This window comes from Dama dama, chromosome 9, assembly GCF_033118175.1.
Source record: "Dama dama isolate Ldn47 chromosome 9, ASM3311817v1, whole genome shotgun sequence".
NCBI lineage: Eukaryota > Metazoa > Chordata > Mammalia > Artiodactyla > Cervidae > Dama > Dama dama.
The window spans coordinates 85220943-85243693 of NC_083689.1; the positions used below are offsets into that span (position 1 = coordinate 85220943).

Sequence of the window (22751 nt, forward strand, 5' to 3'; positions counted from 1 at the left end):
AAAGTGCTGCACTCAATATGCCAACAAATATGGAAAACTCAGCAGTGGCCACAGGACTGGAAAAGGTCAGCTTTCATTCCAATCCCAAAGAAAGGCAATGCCAAAGAATGCTCAAACTACCGCACAATTGCATTCATCTCACACGCTAGCAAAGTAATGCTCAAAATTCTCCAAGCCAGGCTTCAGAAATACGTGAACCATGAACTTCCAGATGTTCAAGCTGGTTTTAGAAAAGGCAGAAGAATCAGAGATCAAATTGTCAATATCCACTACATCATTGAAAAAGCAAGAGAGTTCCAGAAAAACATCTATTTCTGCTTTATTGACTATGCCAAAGCCTTTGACTGTGTGGATCACAACAAACTGTGGAAAATTCTGACAGAGACTGGGAATACCAGACCACCTGACCTGCCTCTTGAGAAATATGTATGCAGGTCAGGAAGCAACAGTTAGAACTGGACATGGAACAACAGACTGATTCCAAATAGGAAAAGGGGTACATCAAGGCTGTATATTGTCACCTTGCTTATTTAACTTATATGCAGAGTGCATCATGAAAAATGCTGGGCTGGAAGAAACACAGGCTGGAATCAACATTTCCGAGAGAAATATCAATAACCTCAGATATGCAGATGACACCACCCTTATGGCAGAGAGTGAAGAGGAACTAAAAAGCCTCTTGATGAAAGTGAGAGAGGAGACTGAAAAAGTTGGCTTAAAGCTCAACATTCAGAAAACTAAGATCATGGCATCTGGTCCCATCACTTCATGGGAAATAGATGGGGAACAGTGGAAACAGTGGCAGACTTTATTTTTGGGAGCTTCAAAATCACTGCAGATGGTGATTGTAGCCATGAAATTAAAAGACACTTATTCCTTGGAAGGACAGTTATGAGCAACCTAGAAAGCATATTAAAAAGCAGAGACATTACTTTGCCAACAAAGGTCCGTCTAGTCAAGGCTATGATTTTTCCAGTGGTCATGTATGGATGTGAGAGTTGGACTGTGAAGAAAGCTGAGCACTGAAAAATTGATGCTTTTGAACTGTGGTGTTGGAGAAGACTCTTGAGAGTCCCTTAGACTGCAAGGAGATCCAACCAGTCCATCCTAAAGGAGATCAGTCCTGGGTGTTCATTGGAAGGACTGATGCTGAGGCTGAAACTCCAGTACTTTGGCCACCTCATGCGAAGAGCTGACTCATTGGAAAAGACCCTGATGCTGGGAGGGGTTGGGGGCAGGAGGAGAAGGGGACGACAGAGAATGAGATGGCTGGATGGCATCACCGACTTGATGGACATGAGTTTGGGTAAATTCTGGGAGCTGGTGATGGACAGAGAGGCCTGGCGTGCTGCGATTCATGGGGTTGCAAAGAGTCAGACACGATGAACTGAACTGAACTGAACCTGCCAGTAAGGTTATGCTCAAAATTCTTCAAGCTAGGCTTCAGCAGTACGTGAACTGAGAACTTCTAGATGTACAAGCTGGGTTTAGAAAAGGCAGAGAAACCAGAGATCAAATTGTCAACATTAGTTGGATCATAGAGAAAGCAAGGGAGTTCCAGAAAAATGGCTGCTTCACTGATTATGAGAAAGTCTTAGACTGTGTGGATCATAACAAACTGTGGAAAATTCTTAAAGAGGTAGGAATACCACAACATCTTACCTGCCTCTCGAGAAACCTGTATGCAGGTCAAAAAGCAAAAGTTAGAACCGGACATGGAACAACTGATTGGTTCCAAATTGGGAAAGGAGTATGACAAGGGTGTATAATGTCACCCTGCTTATTTAAGTTACATGCAGAGTACATCATGGGAAATGTCAGACTGGATGAATCACAACTTGGAATCAAGATTTCCAGGAACAATTTCAAAAAATTCATATATGCAGATGATACCACTCTATGGCTGAAAATGAAGAGGAACTAAGGAGCCTTTTGATGAGGGTGAAAGAATAGTGAAAATGATAGCTTAAAATAAACATTCTAAAAACTAAGAAAAGGGATCTAATTTGTTTTAATGCATACACATTTTCAGAATGAAAGAGTGATATACATTATCCTAATTTCATCAGTTCATAATCAGACTGAGAAAGAGAGGACCTGTTAGTAACTCCAGGTCTGTAGTTGAGAAGACTGGATTCTGGTAGGGGAACTATTTGAAGAAAAGCAGCATCTGGAGAAATAAATACTTTGAGTGCCAGGACCAGAAGCTAAGAGAGCTAAGACTGAAGTCAGCTAGGACAGCTAGATGGCCCAGTGACAGCCAGGGCAGGGCTGAAACTCCACAAAGATGAGAATGGGCTGATGATAAATAGGCAATTAGCCTTCAGAGAGCAGGCAGGAGCTGGAATGCAAGACCTAAGAGGAGATAAACCAAATCACAAGGACCCAGGAAAGCTCAGATGAGAAGAGGGCACAAGAAGGTTTCACAGAGGGGAGCAGGCAGGCCAAACGGAGGGAGTAGCACTGGGTAACTTGACAGACCTGGGCAAAGGGCCTGAGTGATGAGTTAAGAAGTCAAAATTCTGGTTGGCTTGATAACGGCCAAGGAAACTAATGTCTATTTTCCTCTAAAATATACAGTAGCTCCAGCAAGTGATTAACTGGAAGCTAATTAATTGGTTGGCAGATATGTCAGGCACATCCTAAAGGAATATGAGGGAATATTCTAACAAAAGGCTAACACAAAAATGGGCATGGGTAGGTGGACCTACACCTTCCAGGAGACACTGTGCCAAAGAACTAAAATAGTGGCATTAAACAGAGACACAAGAAACTTAAAAGTCACTTCACTAGGCATGTTTTCCTCATTGAAATGCTAAGTTAATAGTGAAAGGGAAAACGAATGTAATATTTTCTATAAACAAATTTATTTTATGTTGACAATAGCTAGCAAATAAATACTTCACAAATGAAAGACACCTTACTCATGAATGGAAATGAAAACTGAATAACCTATTCATTACAGCACCACTGACGTTGAAGAAAAAAAGACAGAGGTCTCTAGGATAAACCTACATAATCAGACCAGGTGGTCTTAACTATAATCAAGAGTATTGGGCAGAGAAGTTTTGTCTAAGATGTGGCGTGTGCACAAACAATACACCGTCGAGTTGCAGGAAGAAAAAGTTAGAATTTGCATATTTCCTATCTGCTTCATCTTAGAAGAAAAAAATAAAAAGAAAATTTCTAGATATTTAATGTGTGGTTTCAATGTTTAGTAACACCATAAGGGGTATACTATTTTTATAGTGCCAAACCACAAATGTAGAGAGCAAGTTGGACCCACAGAGGTACCAGAAGCTCTCCTTCAAAAAGGCACAGCCAGAGCTACACTGGTCGGCACTGGACCCTGGAAGAGCTTCCTAAACCAACAAACATTCCCTGAAAATAGGAGTCCCCACACTCACTTAAATGGTTTACCAAAGAGTGTGGTAAAAATCATTGCATGAGCTTCCTGCTGTATTGAGTTCCCTTTGTACTGCTGACTGGCTGCTCAATCTTTAGCAAGTCTCTCAGACTCTCTGTAGCCTCATAAAACAGAAATAGCGTAGTCACTGAGAAGGCTGTTCTAAAGACAAAATGAAACTGCCGATTAAAGTTGATTCCTATTTTATCTGAAAGCCTTTACAAATGCTCATCTTACTTGAAAACAGTATTCCCAAGTTCTAAATTTTACTCATTGGCATATTTTCAATTCATATTTTTAGAGGAAAATGATTACTATTCTTGTAACTATATTTTGCTACTATAAAGATAGCTAATAGCCACAAATTAAAATTCATTTGCACACAAAGGAATCAGAAGTCATTCAGTTCTCATTATCATAAAAACATGAATGGGCCTGCTGTGTGCATACAATTCTTTTAAACCCCGCTGTTCAGTTTTGCAGCGGGTTCAAATACGGCTCCTAAGCAGACACATCCAACTTCCTCCATTTCTGTTTATTGCTTTTGGAATGTTGAATCCATGACAATAGGGCTTCAGTAATCATACCTGCAGGCAGACGCAATACCGAATGTATCTTTTATCTCTTTGCACCTGTTAAAATAGGTGCCTCAAAAATATTTATTTGAATTTTAAAAAATTATGAAGCCATTTAGAATAATCTCTGAACCACAAAGCCGGCATATAATTTTTAGGTACAATCAAGGCTTGCTTTCCAAAACTGCACTCTGCCCTCAATCTCATCTACTCCTTCTTCCATCACCCAAACTATTGCTTTGTGTATTTTTTATGATGTGTTATATGTAAATGCTAATACATTAGTACTTCATAATGGCTTGATATGTCTCATTGCCTTGTCTTAGGGAATTCTTTTCTTTCAAGCCATTAAAGAGAGATATAGCACAAAGAAATTACTCCAAATGAGAATGGATGGAGACATAGGGGCAATACCTGGGGTATTAAGTAGGTATAATATGCATAACAGGGCTTCCCAGGTGATGCTGGTGGTAAAGAACCCGCCTGCCAATGCAGGAGACTGAAGTGATTCAGGTTCAATCCTTGGGTCAAAAAGATCCCCTGGAAGAGGGTATGGCAATTCATTCCAGTATTCTTGCCTGGAGAATCCCACGGACAGAGGAGCCTGGCAGGCTACGGTCCATAGCATCGCAGAGTCACAAGACTGAAGTGACAGCATGCATGCACACAATGGGAATAATACAAAGTTAACTTTTAAAAAGATTAACTTATGGCTATACTGTAACACTAATTATATGATGTCTCTTTATTAACTTCACCAGAAATTATCTGGGAGGCTTGGTAATTTTCTGACTACTTTGGATTTGGCCAATCCTCATTTAGATACCAGAATCTTAGTGATGTAAGAGTTTTGTTTTGTTTTTGTTTTTTTTTTTTTAAAGGAAAGGCTGCCTGAGAGATTATCTTGTTTGTAATATCTAAAGTTTAGGAAGCAAAAGCTGATCCCATAGTAATGATGTGATTTGTCAGCCTTTGAAATCAGGTTTTTGGCATTCAAATTATGCACTCAGTACAAATACACTGATGTTGATAGCACTTTCTTTTGCTATAGAAGTATTTTCTGTATAAATACCCTACTCAATTGTGCTTTGCTCATCAAAAGTGGTTTTTCTTTCCCCCGACCCTCTTGAACTTCTCTGGTGGTCCAGTGGTTAAGAATCTGCCTGCCAATGCAGGGGACATGGGTTTGATCCCTGGTCTGGAAAGATCCCACATCCTAACTAAGGGACAACTAAGCCCATGCACCACAACTATTAAGCCTGTGGTCAAGAGCCCAGAGGCCACAATTACTGAGTCCTTGCATCACTACAACTGAAGTCCATACACCCTAGAGCCTGTGCTCTGCAACAAGAGAAGCCACTGCAATCAGAAGACCATGCACCAGAAGTGGAGAGCAGTCACCACTCACCACAACTAGAGAAAGTCTACGTGCAGCAACAAGGATCTAGCGCAGCCAAAAATAAATGAATAAATCTCTAAAAAAAAGAATTTCTTTCCTAACTGGATTGTGGAGATTTCCTTTGATATTATAAAATTATAAACAAACTTAAAGGTGAATTTATAGTACAAGCAAAGTATAGCCCTACTTTGATTCATTTCATGCACCCCAAAATATACTACCATTTATGAAAAATAGAAGATGTTTTATAATCCTACATAAATTGTTTCATTATTCGATCTCTTTTAGGTCTGCTTTATAACTGAACCCTTCATGCAGGCTTACTGTTTCCTATACATGAAATACTGAAAGAGTGAATTAGAAATCAGAGTATTCCTTCTTGCCAAATGTTTTCCAGTGGCCTAGAGGCCCCTTGATATTCAAAAATCTTTCATTTAGCTCTTCTCTACATGAATTGTCCAGAAGGCAAGGGAAGTTAATGGCTTGAAAAAAGTTAATAAATTTTATGGCTACAACACTCCCTTTTAAAAATACGAAATGGACTAAATTAAATAAGGCTTATTTAATTTGAAAACCTAAATTCAATTGCTTTCTTACACATTTCCCCGAAATTAGTATTGGAATGAAGCTGTGTAGGGTTAGCTGCAATTTTGACAAAGGTCAGCATTAAAGTATGCAGTCTAACAACTCTATTAATTCTACTAATTTGGTTGAAATACTATTCAAACTACCTTAAATTAGCAAATGTCTCACGAAACAGAACAAAAGGTCATTTCTTAAGTGACATTGTGACATTTTTCTTCCTATTAGTCATTTATATTATGCTTCTCTTTATGAAATCTGAAAATTTTTTAATAGATTCAGTTACAGATGGTGAGTTATCCATTTTCTATAGTCACCACCAGTAAATAGGGCAATGAGTATATATACAGAAAATTTATGATGTCTTATTCAAAAGAAGTTTTTAATCAATGCAAGTTAATTCATAGTGTTCTTTGATTAGATGCATCTACTACAGCAAAATATTTCTTCACAATTTTTAAGATTATCAACAATAATACACCTACTCCTGATAGAATGTCACTAAACATCTTAACCTCATGCTGAATTTTAATCACTTTGTATAACCTGAGCATAAACAAAAGGGAATTTACTCAATCTTTTGAAAACATCCTGAAAATGAACTTTAAAAGCATGTAGCCATTCTAAAAAGAGCATGATTTCAGTACAGAACATTGCTAAATGACATAATGTTCTTTTTAAGTGAGTAATAATATTATTACTACTCTCAGGTAAAAAATCTGAAAAACAGCTGATGTTGCCTAGGTACAAATATTTACAATTTTTGCTTGCCAATGCAAATGTATATAGTTTATCAACATTGCTCAGTCTGTAACTGAACTCATGATATTTCCATTTCATAGTTTTATTGGAAATTTCCTTTTGGAAGAAGCAAAAATACGTATGCATAGCTTTTTGCTTGGTTATAATTGGTGTCAGATGATGTTCTCCTGTGTTTTCAAAAGCCACCAGCAAGAGAAAGAAGGGAACTAATTGCTGAGTACTCACTATGTGCTTCCTCTTTTCTGTTATTTGTCTTATTTAATCCATGTTAATACCCAACAAAATTTCTGGGGTTTTGCTTAGAAAAAATTACAGGAGATAATAGCTTGATTCTAAAAGATCTCTGTAAATTCAATTTGCTTAAAATGTCACTTTATCTTATGGGCTTCCCTGGTGGCTCAGATGGTAAAGAATCTGCCTGTAACGCAGGAGACTTTGGGTTGGGAAGATCCCCTGGAGAAGGGAATGGCTACCCACTCTAGTATTCTTACCTGGAGAATTCCATGGACTGAGGGGCCTGGTTTGATTCTAAAAGATCTCTGTAAATTCAATTTGTTTAAAATGTCACTTTATCTGAAAACAGGGTTTAAAATCTGGTGTAACTATGTGTTAAGAATGTTCAATTCCAAGTCAGGAATGATTGCATTATGACCTTTCAACTTAGGTGTAGTAAGACTTTTTAAAAGCAGGACTTACAATTTAACCTCTGTAGGCTTCTGGAAAACACACTGATAGAATTTCCTGCTTAAAGCTTAAGAGACCATCAAACATATACGGGATAATAGTTTTTCAGAGGTCTGAGAAACACCTCTCACTTAGGAGAGCCTGTGGACTTAACACATTTCTGCCAGGTTCATTTAGAAATATTATGATGATTACAAGATTAACAGTAGCTCAAGGAAGCAAATCAATTAGGTGAGATCACTACAAATAAATCCCACAAGAACATTTGGTTGAGGAATTTCTGAGATTCTGACTTTAGAGAAGAGACTAGAAGCAACATTAGAGTAATAATAAGAATAAATATTAAAGTGATATTTGAATACATAAGAATTTCTTAAAAGAATGCATAAGTATTCCTTAAAATATATCACAGTTGGGCATAAAGGGTTTTTGATGATTCATTTTCAATTGTATTTCCAGATAATATATGATTAAGTTTTGGAAAAAATATAAAACTTAAATAAAACTCTCATTATTAGAGGGTTACATGTATAGTTGGCATATAAAATCATTTAAAAAAATAATTAGCAGGAGATCAATAATGAAGGAAGAGAATTTAAATTACCATCATAGTTTCTGTTCTGAAGAGCTATTTCTCTAAAGCAATGCATCTTAGTTAAGATTACAGCTAAAATTTATAAATTCAGAAACCCAAAATAATGATAAAAATTGACTGTACACCAAAAATTTAAAAAATATCACCCGATACATTATCTATGAAAATATTAATCTTATTTTCAACAAAGATACAAGTATAACAATGTACAGTTGAACAGATTCTACTCTCTTGAGGAGAAAGCACTAAAAATAGTCACAGTTCTGGACGTTTTCTTGCATGATGTCAAAAAAGAAAAAAATAAATAAAGATGTCAATTTCCCTTGCCTTGGAGATTCTGAATATGTTTTGACACAACAAAAGAATAGACATACTGAAAGAACTGGTCCTTGAATTGACAGAAAATCTGTCACCAACAGAATGAATCAATTTCATCATGCAAGTGACTTTAAGAAGACAGATGAAAAGTCATCTTAAAAAACGTGATGGATGAAGGTTTGCACTGAACATTACACCCTGATTCATGTACGTAAAAATACTTGTTTTATCTTTCTAAAGAAATTTTCCTTTGGCAATACCATTATGTGGGTATTTCTAGAGTCTACCAGCCTTTTTCAATTACTTATGGGGTGTAAAATATTTTATTTTATTTCACATGGCATTATGATTCACAAATATTAGCCATACCTAGTGAATCTGAGATATGACTGGTATGTTTTCAATTTTAAAAGTATTATATAGTGACAAAGAACAAGTTTAACTTCACCATTCAAGTTTAACAAATGGAAAGAAAATTCCCCATGGTTTCTTCTAATTAAGATCTTGAAAAGTTCACAAAGGCTATTCAGTTCCTTTATTAAAAAGGTTAGACTTTTAATATCTTTTAGATTTACTTTTGAAATATTACTCAAAATTTTGAGGATATTAGCAGTTGGTCTCAAACTGGGGATCAAATTATTTGCATTTTAAGTACAAATCAATTTCTTAAATAATACTTTGATGGATTAATTCATTCTTTCATTCAACAGTGCTGATTGTGAGAATGTAAACTGATATAGCCACAGTGGAAAACAATACAGAGGTTCCTTAAGAAACTAAACACAGAGTTATAATATGATCCTGAGATCCGACTCCTGGGCATCTATCTGGAGAAAGCTATAATTCAGAAAGATACATGCACTGCAGCACTATTAACATTTACAACAGCCAACATTGAAACACCTAAATATCCAGCTACAGATGAACGGATAAAGAAGATGTTGCATATATATACAATGGAAAATATTCAGCCACAAAAAATAATGAAGGGATGCCCTTTGCAGCAACATGGACGGACCTCGAGATTATTGTACTAAGTGAAGTAAGCCAGGCAGAGAAGGACAAATATCATACGCTATCACTTACACAGACCCACAGACATAGAAGACAAACCTATGGTTACCAAAAGGGAAAGGGGATGGGGAAAGAATAAATTAGGAAGTTGCAATTAATATATACACACACTGTTATATATAAAAAAAGATGACCCACAAGGACCTACTGTATGGCACAGGGAACTAAACTCAATATTTTGTAATAACCTATAAGGGAAAAGAATCTAAAAATGAATATATATATATATATCTTACATATATATATATACATGTGTGAGATTGAATCACTGTGCTGTACACAGAAACCATCACAATATTATAAATCAGTTATACATTAACAAGACAAAAACAGCATTTACTGAGTGCCTACCACGTGTCCGATGTTGTGACCGGTTATTTAGTTAGGTACTGGACAACAGGTTGAGAAAGTAGAAAAAAGACAAGTGTGGTTCCATCTGCCCTGAGCAAGTAATGCAGCATGAAAACACAATTTCCAGTGGATTGTGATGATGGACCGTGAGAGAATTACAGAGGACACAGTATATCCAGGAGACAATTTAAGCCAGGTGTGGTATGGGATGTAGCTGGCAGCAAAGCCTTCCCAGAGAAAAGCGCATCGAAACTCCAGTTGAAGTATTTAACCAACAGAGGGCTGAGATACTGTGGGCAGAGGTGTTCTTTCCATTCTTTCTCCAGGAAGAGGATATTTATAAAGGAAGGGGAAGAGAGAGATAGTGCTGTTTAGTTTGAGAAACTGAAGCAAATTTAGAAGGGTGGTGAGAGATGAATTGAGGCCAACTCACAAACAGATTTTCAGGCTATCTTAAGGAAGCTGTCCTTTATTCTGTGGCTGAGAGGGAACAACTGAAGGGTTTTAAAAAGGAGTAAAAGAATCACATCTACACTTCGGAAAAAATTCACACAGATGGCAATCTTGGAAATAGGTTTTTAGAGAGTAAGGCCAGAAGCCAGAAGGCTGGTTAGGAGGCTTCTGCAAAAACCTGGGTGAAAGAGGGCAGTAGCCTAGATCTTGGAAGTGGCAGTGGGAATGGTGAGAAGTAATAGAATGTTAAAGCAGTTGAATCCATTCCAGTAGTTGAAATAACCAGTTCTAGCTAAATTAGTTAAGGTGAGTGTATGGAGCTGGTGAGAGTGAGGTTGTTAGGAAGATAACAAACTTGGAAGGGTGGCCTGGAGAAGGACAGTGGAAGTATCAGCTAAAAGGATGAAGATAAACAAAGTGTGGTGTCATCCAAACCAAATAAGAATATGGTTTATGAAACAGGTGATGTCTCAGGAATACAAACTGTGTTGCTCGCTTCTGTGCCATCACTATTTATCATGCTATGTGATGCTTCACAGGTGCATCACAAACATTTATCAAGTGAATTATTTCATTTAGTAGTACTGCTGCTTATACACAAGGACATAAGGCTGGGCTGTGGGGCGATAAATATTGACTGTTTTATGTATGTATATAAAACCTACCTTCAAAAAGCTCAAAGAATAGTAAAAGGAGGAAGACATACATAATTATGTATAGTATATGGTAATGTGAGACCTTAATAAAGCTTCAGATCAATAAAGATCCAGACAGAATGTCACGGGACAGTAAAGAAAAAAAATAAGAATAGTGAAAAGTAAGAATAGGGAAAAGTAAGGTCAAGAAAGAAGAGACTATTAGAACTTTCAGATGACTTGGTAAGAACAATTTCATATGTGCAAATTTGGCTTGATGAGGTGTGAGATTTGCTATTGTAATTGTTTTTGTTATTTCCAGAAATACAATGAATTACCACAACTTTGAAACTCATAAATGCAGCATAAAAATCAGTAAGAGGAGAACTCATCTTTCTCAAATAAAATGAGCTTATGATGGAATTAAGCTGTCTTACTTTTCTTTGCCACAGAAGACATTAACAAATTTGTCCCTACTTAAAAGTACTCCACAAATAAGTACATTTCAAGAAGGTTGTTTTAAAAAGCACTGACTGTAACCTTACCTCATTTGCAAATGATAAACACACTCTATGTTTTCCTTCTATAAGCAAGCACTCTTATGAGAATGTTATCAAATCATTCCATTGCTTAGCAACCACAGGTAAAGGGCTAATAACCCATGAGTCATGATTCTATGGGAACAATCTGCGGGTCAGTGGCATGATTTCAAGGTGGTTTGGATTTCTGCTGTGATGCTTTCAAACCAATATTGACACAGAGCATTAGAAGAGATGAGAGTTAAAATGCAAATGATCACATAATCAATTGAATTGACCTATACATAGTGAGATTTGGTTCACTCTGCTGCCTCAATCTGACAGTAGCATCTATAAATCAACATGAGAGTAAAAACAACACATGAAAATGGATTCATAAGGAATTTTTGTTTTACCCATTTAGTTAAGCCAAACAGGAAGACGCATTTAAATTAGCATGAAGGTAATGACTCCGACAGTCACCTAACCAACAGGAAATCTTACAAGGAAGAATGACAGTGGGTTGTGAGACATTTTTAGAAAATATTACCTGTAGCCACTGTGATTGGTCATTGTGGCCGGAGGTCCAGGCATTCACTTTGCCCTGCTTGTCCAGCCGGGCTTTCCTTGGTTCCCAAGTGAACATGTCCATATTGAGAGTTCTGAAGATGCTGGAGGCAGTGATCTGATAGTCTTGTATATGTCCTGATTTCATCCCCAGAGGCTCAGAACAGCCTGGGAGAAAAATGAGAAGGGCGCCATGAGAAAAATAATTTATCACCCTGAAAGTCTGCAGCATTCATTTTAGATAGGCAAGAGAAGATTAAGCATAATGCTATTCATTCCCCCAAAGAGAGAGCATCTAAATTCAAAAAAAGGCTATAATCAGAAATAAATCTGAAACAAAATCGAAAAACAAGATAGCCAATTCAAACTATTTTGTCTGAGTATATTTTGGAAAAATTGAAAACAAGACAGACAATTCAAACTACTTTTCTCTGATATATGACTTTGCACAATGAAAACAATGTTGAAATGCTCTCTCCTCTCATTACTGATAGCCTCATGACGCACCCCTGGTTTTCAACAGTTTCATTTTGTCCTTAAAATTGGAACATTTTCTCAGAAAATATATTTGGTTTTCTTTTATCTGTTTCTATAACACTGCAAATGAAAATTCTCCCAGGACAATGTCATTTTCACAAACTGTTCCAATGGTATATTCTAAACTGGACAGCATTTTATTTTCCAAGAAGCCTGTTAATCGTTATCAGTGACTCTTATAGTACCAATATGGCTTGTTTTGGAAGGTAAGAAGCTATTATTCATTCAGTGTTTACCATGTGCCCTGCATTGTGCTAGTATAAAATTTAAACTAATAGGTAACAGAAGAGATGAGCTAATTCTAGCAAAAACCACGACCGGACAGCCTTTTCAAAAACTTTTGTGTTTCGATCATACTCAGTAAATTTTAGTCGTGGATATTTTTTGAAGATTCTCAAATCTGCCACATATATTTTCAGGTGTGACATGGTGGAAATTTGGGTTTGTTTGTCTTTGAAAAATCTAGTCCATGTGTGTGTGTACATATCCACAGGATTTTGTAATCTTGAGTTGCAACTGTGACAAAATTACATTCATGAACCTTGTAAAATGTAGTGTGATTCTATGATTACATTAGACAGCAGCTGAACCTTCATTTGTAAAATTTTACATTTTGGCCAAAGAACACACAAGGTAGTGTGATCATCAAGAAAACCAAGATAAAATAGGAGGCTTCTCTGATCAATGCCATCTCTTCACACTCTACTGGCGCTTGACTTACTAGCTGTGTTGCCTTGTACCTATTACTAAACCTGTTTGTGCCTGTCTTATCATCTGTAAAATGGTGATAATAATAAGTTTAGTTCAGTCACTCAGACATGTCCAACTCTTTGTGACCCCATGGGCTGTAGGACAGCAGTCCTCCCTGTCCATTACCAACTCCCAGAGCTTGCTCAAACTCACATACATTGAGTCGGTATTGCCATCCAACCATCTCATCCTCTGTCATCCCCTTCTCCTCCTGCCTTCAATCTTTCCCAGTATCAGGGTCTTTTCCAATGAGTCAGGCTTTGCATCAGGTGGCCAAAGTATTGGAGCTTCAGTTTCAGCATCAGTCCTTCCATGAATATTCAGGATTGATTTCCTTTAGGATTCACTGGTTGGATCTCCTTGCAGTCCAAGGGAATCTCAAGAGTCTTCTCCAACAACACAGGTTAAAAGCACCAATTCTTTGGCACTCAGCTTTGTTTATGGTTCAACTTTCACATCCATTGATGACTACTGGAAAAATCATAGCTTTGACTAGACGGACCTTTGTCAGCAAAGTAATGTCTCTGCTTTTTAATATGTTGTCTAGGTTGGTCATAACTTTTCTTCCATGACTGCAGTCACCATCTGCAGTGATTTTGAAGCCCAAGAAAATAAAGTCTGTCACTGTTACCATTGTTTCCCCATCTATTTGCCATGAAGTGATGGGACCAGATGCCATGATCTTGGTTTTCTGAATGTTGAGTTTTAAGCCAACTTTTTCACTCCCCTCTTGCACTTTCATCAAGAGGCTCTTTGATGAGGCTCTCTTCACTTTCTGCAATAAGGGTTGTATCATCTGCATATCTGGGGTGACTGATATTTCTTCCAGCAATCTTGATTCCAGCTTGTGCTTCATCCAGCCTGGCACTTCTCTGCATATAAGTTAAATAAGCAGGGTGACAATATACAGCCTTGACGTACTCCTTTCCCCATTTGGAACCAGTCCTTGGCTTTATGTCTGGTTCTAACTGTTGTTTCTTGACCTGCATACAGGTTTCTCAGGAGGCAGGTAAGATGGTCTGGTATTCTTATCTCTTTAAGAATTTTCCACAGTTTGTTGTGATCAACAGAGTCCAAGGATTCAGTGTAGTCAATGAAGTAAATGTTTTTCTGGAATTCTCTTGCTTTTTCAATGATCCATTCAATGCTTTTTCAATGGATATTGGTAATTTGATCTCTGGTTCCTCTGCTTTTTCTAAATCCAGCTTGAACATCTGGAAGTTCTCAGTTCATGTACTATTGAAGGCTAGCTTAGAAAATTTTGAGCATTATTTCGCTAGTGTGTGAGATGAGTGAAACTGTGCGGTAGTTTGCACATTCTTTGGCAATGCCTTTCTTTGAAATTGGAATGAAAGCAGACCTTTTGCAGTCTTCCGGCCACTGCTGAGTTTTCCATATTTGCTAGCATATTGAGTGCAGCACTTTCATGGCATCATCTTTTAGGATTTTAAATAACTCAGATCGAATTTCATCACCTCCACTAGCTTTGTTTGCAGTGACACTTCCTAAGGCTCACTTGACTTCTTACTCCAGGATGTCTGGTTCTAGGTGGGTGATCACACCAGTGTGGTTATTTAAGATATGTTTGTATAGTTCTTCTGTATATTCTTGCCACCTCTTCTTAATATCTTCTGCTTCAGTTAGGTCCATACCATTTCTGTCCTTTTCTGTTCCCATTTTGCATGAAATGTTCCCTTTGTATCTCTAATTTTCTTGAAGAGATCTTTAGTCTTTCCTATTCTATTGCTTTCCTCTATTTCTTTGCTTTGATCACTTAAGAAGGCTTTCTTATCTCTCCTTGCTATTCTTTGGAATTCTGCACTCAGATGAATATATCTTTCCTTTTTTCTTTTACCTTTGGCTTCTCTACTTTTTTCAGCAATTTGTACAGCCTTCTTGAACAACCATTTTGCCATTTTGCATTTCTTTTTTGGGGGGATGGTTTTGATCCATGTGTCTTGTACAATCTTATGAACCCCCGTCCACAGCTCTTCAGGCATTCCATCAGATCAAATCACACGAATCTATTCATCACTTTAACTGTGTAATCACAACGGATTTGATTTAGGTCAGACCTGAATGGTCTAGTGGTTTCCCCTACTTTCTTCAATTTAAATCTGAATTTTGCAATGAGAAGTTCAAGATCTGAGCTACAGTCAGCTCACAGTCTTGTTTTTGCTGATTGTATAGAGCTTCTCCATCTTCGGATGCAAAGAATATTACCAACCTGATCTTGTTATTGACCATCTGGTGATGTCCAAGTATAGAGTCATCTCTTGTGTTGTTGGAAGAGGGTATTTGCTCTGACCAGTGCATTCTCTTGGCAGAACTCTGTTACCTTTGCCTTGTTAATTTTGTACTCGAAGGCCAAACTTGTCCGTTACTCTAGGGATCTCTTGACTTCCTACTTTTGCATTCCAGTCCCCTATGATGAAAAGGACATCTTTTTTGTTGGAAGTTTAGAAGGTCTTTTAGGTTGCCATTGAACCATTCAGCTTTTTTGGCATTAGTATCTGGGGCATGAAAAGTGAAAGCCACTCAGCTCAGTTCAGTTCAGTTCAGTCGCTCAGTTGCATCTGACTCTTTGCGACCCCATGAATGCAGCATGCCAGGCCTCCCTGTCCATCACCAACTTCTGAAGTTTACCCAAACTCATGTCAATTGAGTCTGTGATGCCATCCAATAAATCTCATCCTCTGTTATCCCCTTCTCCTCCTGCCCTCAATCTTTCCCAGAAAGCCACTCAGTCATGTCCAACTCTTTGCAACCCTATGGACTTATACAGTCCATGGAATTCTCAGGCCAGAATACTGGAGCAGGTAGCCTTTCCCTTCTCCAAGGGATCTTCCCAATCCAGGGATCAAACCCAGGTCTCCCGCATTGCAGGCAGATTCTTTACCAGCTGAGCCACAAGGAAGCCCAAGAATACTGGAGTGGGTAGCCTATTCCTTCTCCAGGAATTGAACTGGGGTGTCCTGCATTGCAGGCTGATTCTTTACCAACTGAGTTATCAGGGAAGATTTCGGGCATAGACCTGGATTACTGTGATATTGAATCATTTGCCTTGGAAGAGAAGAGAGATCATTCTTTCATTTTTGAGATTGCATCCAAATATTGCATTTGTACTTTTTGTTGACTAAGAGGGCTACTCCATTTCTTCTAAGGGATTCTTGCCCACAGTTGTAGATGTAATGGTCATCTGAATGAAACTCACCCATTTTGGTCCACTGTATTTCACTGAATTCTAAAACGTTGATGTTCACTCTTGACATCTCCTCTTTGACCAGTTCCAATTTACCTTGATTCATCAACCTAACATTCCAGGTTCCTATGCAGTATTGGACTTTACTTCCATCACCAGTCACATCCACAACTGGGCATCGTTTTTGCTTTGGCTCAGCCCCTTCATTCTTTCTGGAGTTATTTCTCCACTCTTCCCCAGTAGCATATTGGGCACCTACCAATCTGGGGAGTTCATCTTTCAGTGTCATCTCTTTTTGCCTTTTCATACTATTCATGGAATTCTCAAGGCAAGAATACTGAAGTGGTTTGCCATTCCCTTCCCCAGTGGACTATGTTTTGTCAGAACTGTCCACAATGACCCACCCGTTTTAGGTGGCCCTACATGGCACGGCTCATAGTTTCATTGAGTTAGACAAGGCTGTGATCCATGTGATCAGTTTGGTTAGTTTTCTGTGATTGTGGTTTTCACTCTATCTGTACTCTGATGGAGAAGGATAATAGGCCAGTTCTAATGAGATGGATGAAACTGGAGCCCATTATACAGAGTGAAGTAAGCCAGAAAGATAAAGAACATTACAGCATACTAACACATATATATGGAATTTAGAAAGATGGTAACGACAACCCTATATGCAAAACAGAAAAAGAGACACAGAAGTACAGAACAGACTTTTGAACTCTGTGGGAGAAGGTGAGGGTGGGATATTGCGAAAGAACAGCATGTATATTATCTATGGTGAAACAGGTCACCAGCCCAGGTGGGATGCATGAGACAAGTGCTCGGGCCTGGTGCACTGGGAAGACCCAGAAGAATCGGGTGGAGAGGGAGGTGGGAGGGGGGATCGGGATGGGGAATACGTGTAAATCTATTGCTGATTCATGTCAATGTATGACAAAACCCACTGAAAAAATAAATAAATAAATAAATAAATAAAAAAAAAAAAGAGGTATTTTTAAAAAGTAGTTCATCAACTATTTAGAAACAGTGCTGACATGTAGCTAGCATTCAGCAAATGTTAGCTGATTTATTATTTCCATAAAATTCACTGCAACAGGTGACAGTGTTAAAGCCACAAGTCGGCATATAAGTGGGTATTAAAGAATATATTATGACTGACTGCGGTTTCTAAAACTAAGTGTTTTAAGTGTAGTCTAAGAGAGGTGGCTTACACTCTTCTTTGATAACACTAGTTCTTAACTACAATTACTTGCTTTCTGTTCTAGTCAATCTAAATCAGTTCTTCCTTCTTGAGGCTCTTCCATGTTTGCCTTCACCTGCACCTTCTAGGAAACTCTTATCTATGCAAAATGACAAAAACTGACAGAGAGGTTCAGCCAATTGGATGTCTTAGCTCAAATCTTGCTGCCATAGGAGACCTATTCCGCAGGTCTCATAAATGGTTCTAGATTCTAAATATAAATTCTAGAAAAGAAAAAAATTCATGACCAACTGCTAATATCCTCAAAAATTCATGATAAATCTCAAAGATTCCAGAAAGTTCTAAAGTCTTAGTAGCATGCTGCTTGTCTTCAAGCAGTTCTAAATTAACACGCATTCTCTGTATTATGACTGATAATAATAATAGTCAGTCTGACTTCTGACTTGTTCATCTATCATCACCACCAACTCTCTGTCCTCTTCCTACCTTGCCATGGGAACATTGTACAATTGCTTACTTGGCTCTTGGAAGAGACACAAGTGAATGGAAACATTTTTGTTTTTCTCCTTTTGTGATATAACACAGTACTTGATGTATTGGATAGAAAAGGAGCACCTTTACTTTGACCACTTCTGCTTAGCCACAGAATTCATTTCATTGCCCACTTTATTGTCCACCACTTAGCCCAGAGGAAGTGCTGAATAATTTGTTCAAAGAATGAATGAATGATTATTCCTCTACTAATTATGATCATGATCCATTTCATTCTAAGCATCTTAAGTCACATCTCTTTCAGAGAATATTGGGGAAGTTTCTTTTTTAAGTGTCTGGGAAATGATTAACTGCTATCTCCTATGCTGAGAGATCTTATAACAGTTTATTGACTGCTATAAGGCAGCCTAGGGCTAAACACTGTTGCACTGGACTGTGGGAAATTGTTTGGTATATTATGTTACTGTTTATTGCCAAGTGTTATAGCTAGCCTCTCCTGCCAATTTGCCTCAGACCATGAATTTTCCTTCTCTTCCATAATATTTTATACATATAAATTAACTCTTTCACCAGCATGGACAATGTGTATCCATGTTATGGACAATAGCTGAACAGAATAAAGTATTAACAACACAACTGATTATTTTTACAGTTGAGGTGCCCTAGCTTTTATAAACATTCCTTAAGAGATATTATTCCCTGCATACTTTTAAAAAATCAATTTGTGGGGTCAGGAGATGGGGTATGACTTCTTTCTGAAAATGTAAAAATCCATAAAGGGTCAGGTATAACCTCGTGTCAAACTTGAAAGTAAAACATATTCATATCTTAAGGGTGTAAACTGTACCATGTCTGAGACTGGCCTTCATGAATCTAAAGACTGAAAAATTGGGGAAGGTGATGTTCACCAACTAAAAAGCATAGAACTTGCAGCAGACTTCATCACACAAGGGCTTCCTCTTGATTGCTTTATGATGAATGAGTTCAGGATGATACTGGCCTGTGGTGATGCAGCCACACGCAAAATAAACACTGTGCAGCAATAATTCTGCCAGATTTACGGGGAGTCAGTAAGCCTGCTCGAATTACCAAAACAGGGAAAACGTCCCTATTGGGATAATTAATGGTACTAAATCTGAACCATTGATTGCTTCATAAAGGAAACCCATATATAGTATGAAAATGTGATTCTTAAAATAGATTCACTCATCTGCCCAAGTGCCTCTAATTCCTTTCAATGTAAAAGGGTTCATTTAAAGTTTGGTTGTTTTGAACAGTCACTTGCATTTCCTTAAAAACCATTCCCTTTCTTAACATCACAAATAAACAAGAAGGTAAATAGATATAAAGTGTGCATTTTAACCATTATATGCAACATTCTGAAATGAATAAAATGCTCTCAGTTGTCTCTTTGCAGGGATGTGTCCTATTTTTAACTAAATGGAATGTCTGTAAATATAAAAGTCTCTCATACTTGGAGGTTATACTAAAAAGTGGGACACACATGCCTATTTAGTTTTCTTAAAAACACAGTAGTTTCAACAAAATTTCAGGCCATAGTGACAAAGAGAGTTGTAAATGTTGATGACAGAAATGTAAGAACCACCATGAAAAATATAGCACAGCGAAATGCCTGGGCAAGATTTTCTGTGTCGTTCAGAACATAGCTAGATTGAAAGTGAACAACTGAGAGACCCAGTCATGAAGTCTTCATTTTTATATCTAGTCCTGAAGCTCCAGGAGGACTAGGATTATTTAAATTTGAGTCCTTTGGTAGTTATCTTTGTGTTTAAAAACCACTTTTTGGGTAATAGGTAAGTTGCTAGATAATAATGATCTAGGAATTTATAGTAGCAATCTTGGTTTTTAAAGTATTGTCTTCTTGGAAACAATGACAAATTTACATGTTTTGAAAAACCTAAAGAAAAAAAAAAGATGAAACTAAATGCTTATGGTAGATGTACAAACAAAAAGCTTACTTTTCTATGCTGTATAGATTAAATGTAACTGCAATTTATGAGGTCAGGCAGATTCCAATTTTCACTGAAATTTTGTCATAAAACATAAATCATAGTTGCTATTAAAATTAAAAAGACACATTTTAATTTGACAAGAGTTTCCAGTAAAAATTGGTTGTATTTTCTTTGACCACTAAAAGAAACACATTGCCCCTTCTATATTAATCCTATTATGTAGTGTGTTTTAGAACCTGTTTATCTTTTTCTCTCTCCCTCTTGCTCCTTCTCACTGAACCAAGTCCTAGACATTTTGTAGCAAAAATGAGTATCTATGAATATTGAAAAGCTTCAAGCTAGCAACACACTACATGTAATTGTGCTTTGTTTTCCTTTAAAGAGAGTACAAAAATAGATAACATGAGACTCACCTGACAGTTCACATCCAAGAAGTTCCATTCTCAAAGTGCAATGCCTCCGACAAACTTGGGGATAGAGTCTCACATATTGAGCTTTTATGGGGGGTGTGAAAGAGTTAGCATAGGGTGTGTTGTTATCAACATTTCCATGGAATACCTATATAAAGAAAGAACAGAGTTTAAAATTATTAATTGCAGCTTTTTAAAAAAAAAACAAACCTATTTTCAAATATTGACCCTATATCCTACCCAACCAAATCCCTCAAAGATTGGATTAAATAATTTAGAGGTCTGGAGCATTTGGACAGCACCTTGCCATCAGGCTTCCCTTGTGGCTCAGCTGGTAAAGAATCTGCCTGCAGCATGGGAGACCTGGGTTCAATTCTTGGGTTGGGAAGATCCCCTGGAGAAGGGAAAGGCAACCCGCTCCAGTGTTCTGGCCTGGAGAATTCCATGGACTAAACAGCCCATGGTGTCGCAAAGAGTCGGACATGACTAAGCAACTTTAGCTTATTTTGCCATCAGAAGCAAATCTAAAACCTATAGATAGAATCCTCATTAAAGCTGTAAACCACTGTAACCTATGGCTTAATCGATACCCTCCTATGTTGGGCTTATCAATTTAAGTCCAGTCCTTTAGAATGGAATGCTTCTAAAGGGAAATGCTTCCTCAACTTAGTCCGGGATCTGGGTCTATCTGTTCATTTTGCTACTTAGTAATTCCATATGTTGTTTTAGGAACCAGCCTTCAATGTTGTTTCCTGACCACTTAGTTTCTCTAAAGCTGTGATCAAATTTATGATGCTTTAGGGTCTCAGTCCTCAAGTCCCATATCACTGGATAAAAGACTCATATTTCTTTATATATATCTCCAGTGAAAAATCAATTTATCTCTAAAATGTGTTATTTTTAATTCCTTTAAATCTCATTTCACTTTATCTTTTATATAACCCAGTAATCAAAAAACCTATTTACATTCATTTAATAAGGTAATTAAAAAAATCTTTCATAAAATTTATCAGTCTATTTTAATGACTCAGTTTTAAACAGAATGAGCTATAGTGCTGATTTTTTTTTTAATTAGAAATTTGTGTTAAAATTAATTAAAAAATTGGAAATATATGAAAGGGCAAAGGAGATACTGAATATCCTTATGGAAGATGCACACAGATAAATACTCCTCTAAAATACTTTATTCTGCTGAATAATAAAAATTTCTTCCAATATTAAGATATTAAGTATAGAAAGATATTTATCTTTCCTATAACTTGGTGTTTCTCTTTAAAAATTTTATTTTTTCTTCAAAATTAACAGTTTTGATCTATATTTATTAAAGGAGAGGGATGATCTATCAAAGCAATAAAATGAAATTTAAAGCTGACTATTGTTGAAATAAAACTTAACTCTCATGCATAGGACTATGCTAACCTTGTGATAAAGTGTTTATAGGCCCACTAATTAAAATCTGAGGAAGATTTAAATGGTCGCTACTATACACTGATAATTTGGGATAACTCCTTACCCTCTCCATAACACTGTTTTTACATTTTTTTCTATTAAAAAATTATAAATTTATTTTCAAAAACATAAGACTACTTCTGAATATGCAGTAGTCACTGGTAATAGATTACATATGACAGGTTACATTCAAATTAAGCATGACATGGAAGTCTTACCATGTCTTCATTGGTGCCTTTCACTTTGTACATTGTCCAAGTCTTTCCATCATTACTATAGGCTATTTTGTAGGATTTGATATACTCTGGACTTCCAATCCTCTTGGCTCCTTGAGTAATCACACCAGTAACTCTCATTTTTCTTTGTAAATTGATCTGAGGAGATAAGGCACAATCAACTATAATTTCACTGCTTTCAGATAACAATGCTTACAGTATCATATTTGAAAATGGTACATTTTTATTTATTAGTGAAGATTTAAAATAGTACAAAACAAGTCTATATCAAGCTTAGCTTCAAAATGCCTTTCTCTAATGGTGTACTTTTTATTTTTAAAGTAAAGCAATATATATGAACAAGTTTTAAGAAGAGTAATATGTCCCCAAAATATAAGTATTGAAAGCATTTGATGATTATGATATGTAAGTATGTGTTAGCAAAGTGAAAAATGAGCATATTATCTCCTCAAAATAACCTCAATGATGTTATCATGAAACTAATACCAAAATAACTGTTACTGTGTCTCAACTGCTTTAGACTTCAAGAAATTTCCTTAATTTAAAACATGCAAATCCCTGAGATCTTTGAATGTTAGAATA

The 22751-nt window shown here is 36.9% G+C and overlaps 1 protein-coding gene across 3 annotated transcripts in view; it reads right to left on the reverse strand.

Moving 5' to 3' along the window:
- The window catches only part of EDIL3 (EGF like repeats and discoidin domains 3), a 457861-nt gene that overhangs the window by 117814 nt on the left and 317296 nt on the right, over positions 1-22751 (reverse strand). For all 3 annotated transcript variants that reach the window (XM_061151964.1, XM_061151963.1, XM_061151962.1), the window contains 3 exons: positions 22152-22307; positions 20488-20632; positions 11903-12087 (listed from right to left, as the gene is read on the reverse strand). In XM_061151964.1, coding sequence (XP_061007947.1) covers positions 11903-12087; positions 20488-20632; positions 22152-22307 — 486 coding nt within the window. The remainder of the gene's footprint in view (positions 1-11902; positions 12088-20487; positions 20633-22151; positions 22308-22751) is intronic.